This window comes from Diceros bicornis, chromosome 31 (assembly GCF_020826845.1).
Source record: "Diceros bicornis minor isolate mBicDic1 chromosome 31, mDicBic1.mat.cur, whole genome shotgun sequence".
Classification (NCBI taxonomy): domain Eukaryota; kingdom Metazoa; phylum Chordata; class Mammalia; order Perissodactyla; family Rhinocerotidae; genus Diceros; species Diceros bicornis.
In genome coordinates this window covers 14,088,190-14,099,669 of record NC_080770.1, presented here as the reverse complement: position 1 = coordinate 14,099,669, position 11,480 = coordinate 14,088,190, and the positions used below count along the sequence as shown (strand labels likewise).

The window sequence follows — 11,480 nt, the reverse complement described above, 5'->3', positions numbered from 1 at the left end:
TCAGCAATACTCTTTCTTCTTTTGCAATCTCTTCAAGGCATCTTTGATTTCCTTATTCCTCAAACTGTAAATCAAGGGATTCAACATGGGAATCACCACAGTGTAGAAGACTGATGCAAATCTGTCAAAGCTGGAGGAACCGCCAGAGCTGGAACTCAAATAGACAAAGATACTTGAGGAATAGTAGAGGGTTACTGCTGTCAGGTGAGAAGCACAGGTGTTGAAAGCCTTGGACCTGCCTTTAGCTGAAGTGATCTTCATAATGGAGATGACAATATAGCCATAGGATATCATGATAATTGAGACATTTATTATCCCAAAGATCATTGTTAATATAGCAGTCATGAGTTGTACAAAGAAAGTGTCAGTGCAGGACAAGACTAACAGTTGGGGCATGTCACAGAAGAAGTGGTTAATGACATTAGGCCCACAGAAGTGGAGCTGTAGTATGGCACACAATTGAGATATAGAAGCAGAGAGTCCAGCCATATAGGACCCCAGCACCATCTGAACACAGAGGGTGGGTGACATGATGGATGAATAGAGAAGTGGATTACAAATGGCAGCATATCGGTCATAAGCCATGGCTGTCATAAGACAAGACTCACTCAGTCCCATGGTTGAAAAGACGAAGTTCTGGAAAACACAACCCACAAAGGTGATAGTTTGCTGTACTTGGAAGAAGTTGGAGAGCATCCTGGGGACTGTGGTGGTCACATAACAGATATCGATGAAGGACAGATTACTGAGGAAGAAGTACATAGGTGTGTGGAGGTGGGAATCCATCCTTATTAAGATGATGAGGCACAGGTTCCAAATCAGAGTCATAATGTAGATCAACAGAAATACAGCAAAGAGCACTGCTGTGATTCTGGGGAAGTCTGAGAATCCCAAGAGGATGAAATGAGTGATATCTGTAATATTTACTCCTTGAATCATTGGCTTGGTGCTCCTAAAATCAGAAAATAGGCAAGATTTGAGGGAAATGATAGCATTACAATTCTCCTACGTGTCATTTTTGTCCTTCACTGAGCACTGAAAAAGGGGAAATGCTTCACTTTGCTGGTGGAAAGACCCCAGATTTCATCTCCAATTGTCGAGAAGTACCTTGTCAGTGTTTCAGGGTCTCAATTACTTCATGAGGTCTCATGAAAATTTAAACAGATATTTAAAAAGTTGATTGATAACTTTAAAAAAAGCAATAGAAATTCTTATATATTATTACATATGATAGAAATCATTGATTTAAATCATGTGTTCAAAAGATCTCTGATAATTAAAAATATAACTCTTGTTTTATAATAGTAAAGAAAAAGTGGCATCATTCCAAAGTAAATTTGAAATAGCTATTCTTTCCCAGATGGTCTTCCACCTATATTATTAAAAACTTCTTCTTTCATCGGTAAGAAATACTACCATGTTTATAATAACTTCTCAAATTTTTTTACAAATATATTAAATACAATATATCCAAAATGGCCTGGGAAATTATATCATAATTTATAATCCCCATATTTTCTTACTGTACAGCATATATGCCCAATAAAGTTTTGAAATGTTTTCTTAGGGAAACCTTCATATGGATTATTCCAAAGGAAAGCTAGTAGACCTCACTATTAGCCCCTCAATTTTAGGATATATTGTGTCTTAGGAAACAGCATAATACTATGATTAAGGGTTCAGACTATAGTGTTTTCATTCTGAGTGATTTCATTAAAACGGCAAAATAGGTTGTTCCTAATTTCAGTCACCCTCACCAGAACAACTAGCAACTATTCATAAAAAGGACATCATTGTGAAAATCCTACAACATGCGATAATGGTGAAGCACCCCCGTGGACCACACAGAACGTGAAGGACCACATTAGAAGGGTAGAGGATCCCCTATACTCTGACTCCATTGCCCCTCTCCCTGCTGGCACAGTGCCACACTAAGAGGGTCCCTCTTGTACTATGGTTCTCCCAACAAACTAAACAACCTAGAATAAATAAATTACTAAAAATATACAACCTAAAAATACTGAATCAGGAAGAAACAGAAAATCTGAAGAGACCAATAATAAGCAAGGAAATTGAATCAGTAATCAAAATCCTCCCAACGAAGAAATGCCCAGGACCAGATGACTTCATCATGAATTCTACTAAAGGTTTAAAGAAGAATTAACACCAATCCTTCTCAAACTCTCCAAAAAATTGAAGAGGAAGGAATAATTCCCAACTCATTTTATAAGGCCAGCACTGACAGCAAAGCCTGATAAGGACACTACAACAAAAGAAAACTACAGGCCAATATTCGTGATGAATACAAGAATTAAAATTCTCAACAAAATACTAAAAAACAGAATTCAGCAGCACGTGAAAAGGATCAGACACCATGGTCAAGTGGGGTTCATTCTTAGAATGCAAGGATGATTAAATATACACAAATTGACAAATCTGATACATCACATTCATAGAATGAAATATAAAAATCACATAATCCTCAATAGATGCACAAAAAGCATTTGGCAAAGTTCGACATCAGTTCATGATAAAAACTCTCAATAAATTAGGTATAGAAGGAACTAACCTCAAGATAATAAAGGCCATGTATAACAAGCCGACATCTAATATCATCCTCAATGACAAATGGTTGAAAGATTTTTTTCTAAGATCAGGAAGAAGACAAAGGTGACCACTCTCACCATTCCTATTCAACATAGTACTAGGTACTAGCCAGTGTAATCAAGTCAGACACATAACAATAAAAGACATCAGAATTTGAAATAAAGTATTGAAATTGTGTCTATTTGTAGATGAGATGATTTTATAAATAGAAAATCCTAAAAACTACACCAAAAAACTCCTAGATCTAATCAATGAATTTAGCAAAGTTGCAGGCTGCAAAATAAGCATTATATATACTAATACAAATTATCTGAAGAAGAAATAAAGAAAAAAAATACCGTTTACGATAACATACAAAAATAAAATAAAATACTTAGGAATAAATTGAACCAAGAAGGTGAAAATCTCTTCACTGAACGCTGTCAAACATTGACAAGAGACATTGAAAAAGACTCAAGTAAATGGAAAGGCATCCTATGTTCAAAGATTGGAGGAAATAACAATGGAAAAATGTCCATACTACCCAAAGCCATCGATAGATTCAATGCACTCTCTATCAAAATTCCTATGGCATTTTTCACAGAAATGGAACAAACAATCCTAAAATTTGTATAGAACCACAAAAGGCCCTGAATAGACTAAGCAATCCTGAGAATTAAGAATAAAGCTGTGAAAGAGGTATTACTCCTCCAGATGTCAAACTATATTACACACCTATAGTAATCAAAGCAGTGTGGCACTGGCATAGAAATGGATACATAGAGCAATGGAACAGAATCAAGAGCCCAGAAATAAAACTGTGCATATAGGGTAAACTAACATTTGACAAGAGAGCCTAAAATACTCAATGAAAAAAAAAAATAGTCTGTTAAGTAATTACTGTTGGGAAAATTGGATACTCCCACGCAAAAGAATGAAACCACACCTCGATTACACCATTCACAAAGATAAACTCTAAATAAATTAAAGACTTAAATGTAAGACTGTAACCATAATACGCCTAGAGGAAAACATAGGGAAAAAACTGCTGAACATGGATGGGCAATGATTTTTTTGGATGTCACTCCTAAAGCACAAGCAAAAAAGTCAAAAATAAACACAAGGGATTATATCAAGCCAAAAAGCTTCTGCACAGCAAAAGAAATGATAAGCAAAACGAGAAGGTAACCTAAAGAATGGCAGAAAATATTTGCAAATCACGTATCTGATAGAGAATTTATATCCAAAATATATAAGGAACTCATACAACTCAATAGCAAGAAAATAAATAATCCAATTAAAATTTTGGCATAGGACCTGAATAGATATGTTTCCAAAGAAGACATCCATAATGCCCACAGGTACATGAAAATGTCTCAACATCACTAATCATTAGGGAATTGCAAATCAAAACCACAATAAGATATCAACTCACACCTGTTAGAATGGCTATCATCAAAAAGACAGGACATAACATCTTCTGGCCAGAATGTAGAGAAAAAGGAACCATGTATACTGCTGTGAGAATGTAAACTGTTACAGTTGCTACAGAAAATGGTACGGAGTTTCCTCAAAAAATTAAAAATAGACCTATCATATGATCCAGCAATTTCATCTCTGGGTATATATCCAAAGGACACCATATCACTCTCCCAAAAAGATACCTGCACGCCCACGTTCATTGTAGTATTATTCATAATAGTCAAGATATTGCAACAATCTAAGTGTCCATTGACAGACGAATGGATACAGAAATCAAATTATATATGTACAAATAATATAAATAACATAAATAATATTTATAATAATGGAATATTATTCAGGCATAAAAAAGAAGGAAATCGTGACAATCTGGATAGACTTTGAGGGCATTATGCTAAGTGAGATCAGTCAGACAGAGAAAGACAAATACTTTATGATCTCTCTCTATGTGGAATCTAAAAAAACTCATAGAAACAAGGATAAGATTTGCGTTTGCCAGAGGCAGGGGGTAGAAAGTGGAGGAATTGGGTGAAGGTGGTCAAAAGGTACAAATTTCCAGGTATAAGGTAAATAAGTTCTGGGAATGCAATGTACATCATGATGAGTATAGTTAACAATACTATATTGTATATTTGAAAGTTGCTAAGAAAGTAGATTTCAAAAGTTCTCATCACAAGGAAGAATACTGTAACTATGTCAGGTAATGGATGTTAGTTAATCTTATTGTGGTAATCATTTTACAGTATATATGTATATAAAATCATTAAATTGTACATCTTAAACTTATACCATTTTATATACCAATTATATCTCAATAAAACAGGAAAAAAAGAATTTTAGTTCTGATACTCTCTCACTCTATGAACTTGTCCCAGTGGCTTAAACATATGAGGTATGATTTACTTGTAACAAAGTAAAGACAACAAGAGTCCCTGAAGTACAAGGTTAATTGGAGTGTTATATGAGGAAATTTATGCCAATGCTCAGCACATAATCAGGTACACATTAATTGTTCAGTAGATGTTGGCTGTTACTATCATTGATTGCTTACAGGTTAACCAAGAATCAGAGCTGTACCTGTGAATAGAAGTGCCAGTGGTGCTACAGTTTTGTGGGTTAATTTGGGGAAATTCCTTAGACATCATCAGCCCTGTAGATAGCCAGGCATCATTACCTCTGGGCAAGTGTAAATTCAGACCTAGAGTTCAGACAAGTCAAACCATCTGGAGCTATAAAGACACAAACCACATAAATGATTTTCTATGAAGTTTGCTGCAGTTCATGCACGCTTGGGTCGATTGACAACCAGCATCAATCTATGATGAGCCTTGATGTCGAGAAAGGGTCAAGTAACTGGTTCAATTCCAAAACACAAGATAGGTAGATTTCATATATTTGTTGATACAGTCAGCATGTTAAAGTTCACTAATAGATTCATAATAGATAACATCTATTGGCTATGTTCCATACCCAAACTGACCTTCTTTGAGATGAAAGAGTAAATCAATAATAATGACCAAGAAAATTTTTAAAAAGATTAATAATTAGAAAGACTTGGACTTTCAGATGTTAAAAAGTATTATAAACATTGATAATTCATTATTCTTGTAAAAATAGACGTATTAAAAGAACAAAAGGAATTTAAGAAATAAATTCAATATTGTTAAGAATTTAATATATGATAAAACTAGTATTTTCAACTGATAGAAAAGGATAAACTCTGCCCTAAATGGTCTATAAGACTTGGCTCACTATAAGTAGAAAGCATTAGAGGAATAAATAAATACGCTTGGGATGGGACATGAATTTCTGAAATATAACACCAAGCCAGAAATTATAAGAGAAAGAATAAAGCAATTTAAATTTGGTTATGGCTGAAAAAATCACTTACATAAAACACTTTTGAAATACAATTGCTAAACTTGGAAACATAGTAACAAAATATAAAATAGCCAATATGGCAATGCCTTTAATATAAAAAGCATAAATTGGTAAGGAATGGGCACTCACGTATACTGCTGTAGTTTGCACAAAATGGTTCTACCTATCTGAAGGAAAATATTTACTTCATATAATCAATATCTCTCTCTCTCTCTCTCTCTCTCTCTCTCTCTCTCTCTCTCTCTCTCTCTCTCTCACACACACACACACACACACACACGATGCAATTACAATTGCCAAAAGTAATGAGCGGTATGATTTTGATTTTATTCCCTATACTTATCTGTAATTTTTTCAATTTTCTTCAACTCCTATATTTATAATAAAAAAGTTATTAAGATATATAAATCCTTAATAGTCAACACAGAGAGAAGGAAAGACAGAGAGGGAAAGGGAGAAGGAAAATGATGGAGACAGAGAATGACAGAGGGAATAGACTTTCCAACTTTCCTGACATTTACGTACTGGCTGTGTGACCCTTAGCAAGTTATTAACTTCTCTTTGCCTCAGTTGCGTCATCTACAAATGGGGCTAATAATACTTACCACTTATAGAGTTGTTGAAGGAAACGAAGACACAAAGGGCTTAAAACAGTAAGGGCTCAATAATTGTTGGCAATTATTTCTTTCTGTGAGAGAAAAATAAGACAGAACTAACACTGAAGCATCAAAGAGTTCTTCATAAAATTATTTCCTAAATTAGATGGTCTCTAAGCCTAGACTCAAGAATATTGTTTATAAATAATCGTATTTATTTCTATCCTGTATTTTTCCACTGTCTCCCACTCAGCTGGATTGTAAACTCATGATGCCACTTTTTATGTCCCACCACCAGGTCCTTTTGAGCTGATGATACTCACGTTATACGAAATATATACGAAATAAGTGGAGATGTTTTCCTATTTCATGATAAACAACTCATATATTAATATTTATATAACTCAATACATATATGCTGAAGACATTAACGAATGCTTCTTTCACCCAGTTTTGGAGGTGAAACTAAAAATATCTTATTTATATTTCATTTCAATTATGATTTTATGAACTTTGAAATCTTTATGTTTACTCAGAATAGAGTGCTGCCAATATAATTTATCAGATATTTTATCCAAAACGAATTAGATTCAATGAAAATATTTTGAAGATATACACTTTCACGTACAACATCCCTGAAACACCAAGATAATTGATTGATTCAGTGAAAATAAGTCAAGCTTTTGATCAATCAGTTGCACTAAATTTCTTCACTTTCCTGTTACATTCTGGGAACAGAGGCGGCTATAACTAAATGTATTTTATGTAACTCATCATTTCCAGAAAAAAATGTGAGGAGTTCTGGATGGTTTTACTTGTCCGTTATAAAATTTTTCTTAAAAATTTATGTTGTTAAAATTTGGTAAGCTAGAGGAAAGAAAGAAATCTGAATATACTCACTCTCTTTGGTTAATTTTTTGCATGTGTTCACCATCTCCAAAGACAGTTTGTAGAAGAAAAGGTGACTGATGTAAATCTTGGTTGGAGATGTTACTGTGGGGATATAGCTAATCAAAACGTTTTCCAAATCTGATCTACCAAGGACATGACCATTTGGAAGTTTGTACAGTATACAAAATTAGGTTAACAAAGCCAGGAAGTTTGCTGAATGAAGAAGAACAATGTAGTAAAGAAGGATAAAAGGGAAAGTTAGACCAACACTACCTGTGCTTGGAGTGGGGCATCTCTGATATCTATGTCACCCATGTTAGTGTCTCCAGACCCCCAGAGTCTTCAAAGATGACAGTGGACAGCTATTTGGAGTATTTCAAAAGACCACTAGAGTTTTACACGAGTACTCTGTCATATCATTATGAAATGACCGCTTTGGCTTTTGATACTAAGAAATTATCAGTTAAAGCTATATACTGAAATGGAAATCAAATTAATTATTACTATATGAAAGCAGAATTCTCAACGCAAAAATTAAATTAAAAAGCCTTGTGGACTGGATAAAGTTGGGAAACATAGAGAAGCATATTTTACCTTGGTAAATTCTCCTGAAATTCAGCAAATTATTATTTTGGTATCAGTGCTCAATTATTAATTTCTACAATGTGTTATGCTTTATAGATATTGTCTCATTAGATTGTAGATAATTCTATTATTCCCAATTTACAGGTGAAAACCAGAAATTAACAGAGTTCAAGGTCGTAAACTTAAGAAATTGAGAACCAGAACTCAGCATTCCACCCTTACCACAGAGTAGTAACTGACATTTTAGTTTAGAAATTATTCTTTTCACTGAAGGTCACAGAATTTGGGTAAAAAGAAAGAGAGCCTGAGGAAGATACATAAGTGGAGGGTGTGGAAGTGACAGAGATGGACGAGTTGAAGAATGAAAGAGACTGAAGACCATAACCCTTACTAACTTCATGTAGGTCCTACTGGAAGAATCACTCAGCTATTGAAATAGCATAGGATCCACCATTTTTTACAAATTTTGCCCTCTGATCTGGACCAGATCCCCCAGGAAGATAGAGTTCTTGCCAAAGATTGAAAATGCTTATTTATTTTCCAAAGGAATTTTCCAAGTGGGCCCTATTGCAATCCAAGATGAGTAATTTTGGCCATGAAATTTGCTGTCTGCTCACAGCCAAAGAGATGCGCACTACTGGGGATCCTCTTAAATGTGTGGTTAGGGCAGAGGTATTAGTAGAAAAGATAATTACAAGGAGAAACTCCCCAAGTACTTGCTCTCTGGTGTCATGGTTGTTATTGAGTTTTTTTCCTGATAATTTCATGTCCCACTTTCCCATGTCCCGTCTGATTCAATTCCCCACTTCTCCATGGTCCTATTATGTTCTTGTAATTATAGCTTTTCTTTTAATGAACTTGGAGTCATTTGAGCTGGAAAGGACCCAGCGATCATCTAGTTCAATACTATCGATATGCAAGTGAGTACCTGAAGCCAGGGGAGCTAAAAGATTTCCCCAAGATGACACAGCAGGCTAGTAATATAGCATGATAACAATAAATTAGACATGTGGACACTTTCCTGTTTACAAAGTACCTTCTCTTTAGATATATACATACATATATTTTCTCAAATATCTGACCTGAATCAATCATCACAGCAGCCATGTGAGGCAGACATGGCATGATTTCCTATGCATAAGTGAGGAAATCAAGGCAATAAGGAATACAATAAAATTTTTTCATGACAAAGCCATAACTTATAATGGTTACAATCATGGGCATTGGTATCAGCCAATCTGGATTGAATGCCAGCCTTCCACTAGCTGGTTGTGTGACCTTGAGCAAATTAACCTCTTCCAGCCTCAGTATTATCACCCATAAAAGGGCTGATAATGGTGGCTACATCATAGAGTAGCTTTTCATAGAGAGAATCAAATTAGTTAAACGCTTATAAAGCACTTAGAGTTTCTGTGAGGTACACAGCATACCTTCTATTAGTATTGGGTATAATTTCGTGTTCTGAATTGGAGTTCTTTCCAACATATTATGCTGCATTCTAGTCTTTCATTCAAAATATCTACTTAAGATCATTCCCACAAACTTTTTTGTCTTTTCTTGTCTTAAAAGGAGCTCATCTACTCTGTCATTACTAGGGATACAGAGACACTTTAGGAAGGTCTCGTTCTTGGTTTGATGTACTTCAGCTAATCTTTCTTCTATGGAGAAAGAGGTGGGTGGTGCAACGAGTTATCTTTGTAATTTAACCCTTGCTAATAGGTTAGTAGTCTTATATCTCCCTAGTAAGAACTGTAATAGTTTAACCTTTTAGACTGAACAGCTTCTTAAGACAGTTTTGAAGATATAATGCCGAAAGTATAGGATTTGAGTGCCATGGCCAAGCAACGGAGGACATATTTCTGGTCAGTAAGAATCATTTAAGTTCCACAAACCACACTTTGTGAGACTCAAGATGGAGTGTTGCTACCCTAGGAAGGAAATGTAAGGTCTCAATATGCCCAAAGGATCTATTTGTAAAATAGGGATAATTTCTCACCTGCAAACTTAACATGGTAATAGAGAAAAATCACATCTATCCAGTGTACTATATGTATGCTAAAGTATTACATAAATACAAATGTAATATGTATGAAGCTTAGTACATAAACTCTTGTCTGAAAAAGAAATCCCTATTTAAAGACAAATGCTGTATGATTTCACTCATATTTGGAAGATAAACAAACACGTAGATAAGGAGAACAGATTTGTGGTTACCCGAGAGGAAGGGGGTTGGGGGAGGGTGAAAGGGATAAAGGGACACATACCTATGGTAATGGATAAAAACTAGATGGTGGTGAACATGATGTGGTCTATATAGAAACTGAATTATACTAATATACACCTGAAATCTACACAATGTTATAAGTCAATATGACCTCAATAAAATTTTAAAAAACAGCTGAAATAAAAAAAAATCTCCTTTAAAATTTTCTTTCAATTCTCTTGGTTGGACTCTGAGTATTTATGGTACCCATAAGTCTGGTGACTCTGCTGCTCCCTGGTCAAACTTAAGGACCTGGAATCACTGGGAGGCTCAGATCCCTGTGACTTCAATTCTGCCTCACTAGATACACCACAACAGCCTTCATTTCTGAGATTTTGCATGGTTTCTAGGAAGCTACAATGGAGCATGTTACATGTCAACTATGCCCAGAAATTGATGATTTTGACTTCTTTTCAGCTTTTGAGACTTTCACCAACACTTAACTTTAAAGCCCCTTCTTTTTACCTTCCTTTCTCCCATCTATTTTTCACACTCACTTCACAAAGAGGCTCGAGGAGTAAGATGGAGAGAACAAGGTTATTTAGGAATAAAGCCAGACAAATCTTTCTCTCTCTCCTCTCCACTTCTCCACTATTCTCAACTGCCATCTGTTCCCCCTTTATCTCTCTCTCTCTCTGTCTTTTTCTCTCTCTTTCCATCTTTCTCTTTCCGTGTGTCTCTCTCTCCCACTCTCTCTCTTTCTCTCTCCGCTTGGGATCAAGATTATAATGTATTCGTTTTAAAATTACTTTTAATTTTCACATACTTAATTTTATACATTATTTTATTTATTTTTATTGAAATATAAATAAATACTTAACAATTGAAAATAAATAAAAGACAATTTTTAAATTGTAAAGGAACAAACCATCAATGTAGCTTCCTAGGGTTTGTCATTTCTCTACATATAATATCAGAACCTCTGTTCTCAAAGCATAGGATTTTAACTACCTGAATAAAATAATGGAAACAGGCCTTTTAACTGAATTTAATGTTGGTGACACTGCCTCAGACAGATCATTGGTGGTGGCAGCTAAACATGATGGCAGCCGGAATCAAATTTTCACTTCTTTTCCCTACCTAGCTATCTTGTAACCTACAAAAGGTCACTTACATATTCTTACCCCTTTCTTCCTTACAGGGGAAATAACACCTATACAAATATTGTTCTTACTGAGGTGAATGTATTGCCCTCC

At 34.9% G+C, this 11,480-nt stretch overlaps 1 protein-coding gene across 1 annotated transcript; it reads right to left on the bottom strand.

Annotated features, from left to right (window-relative positions):
* On the bottom strand, positions 1-1,010 carry LOC131395547 (olfactory receptor 5AN1-like). Its single transcript, XM_058527409.1, has one exon. The coding sequence runs from the start codon at positions 937-939 to the stop codon at positions 1-3; it is 939 nt and encodes a 312-aa protein (XP_058383392.1). The 5' UTR covers positions 940-1,010.
* Between the last annotated feature and the right edge of the window lie 10,470 nt (positions 1,011-11,480).

Bases quoted from the DNA above. Each gene is read 5' to 3' on its own strand.
- LOC131395547 (XM_058527409.1), bottom strand. From the start codon at position 939: ATGATTCAAGGAGTAAATATTACAGATATCACTCATTTCATCCTCTTG.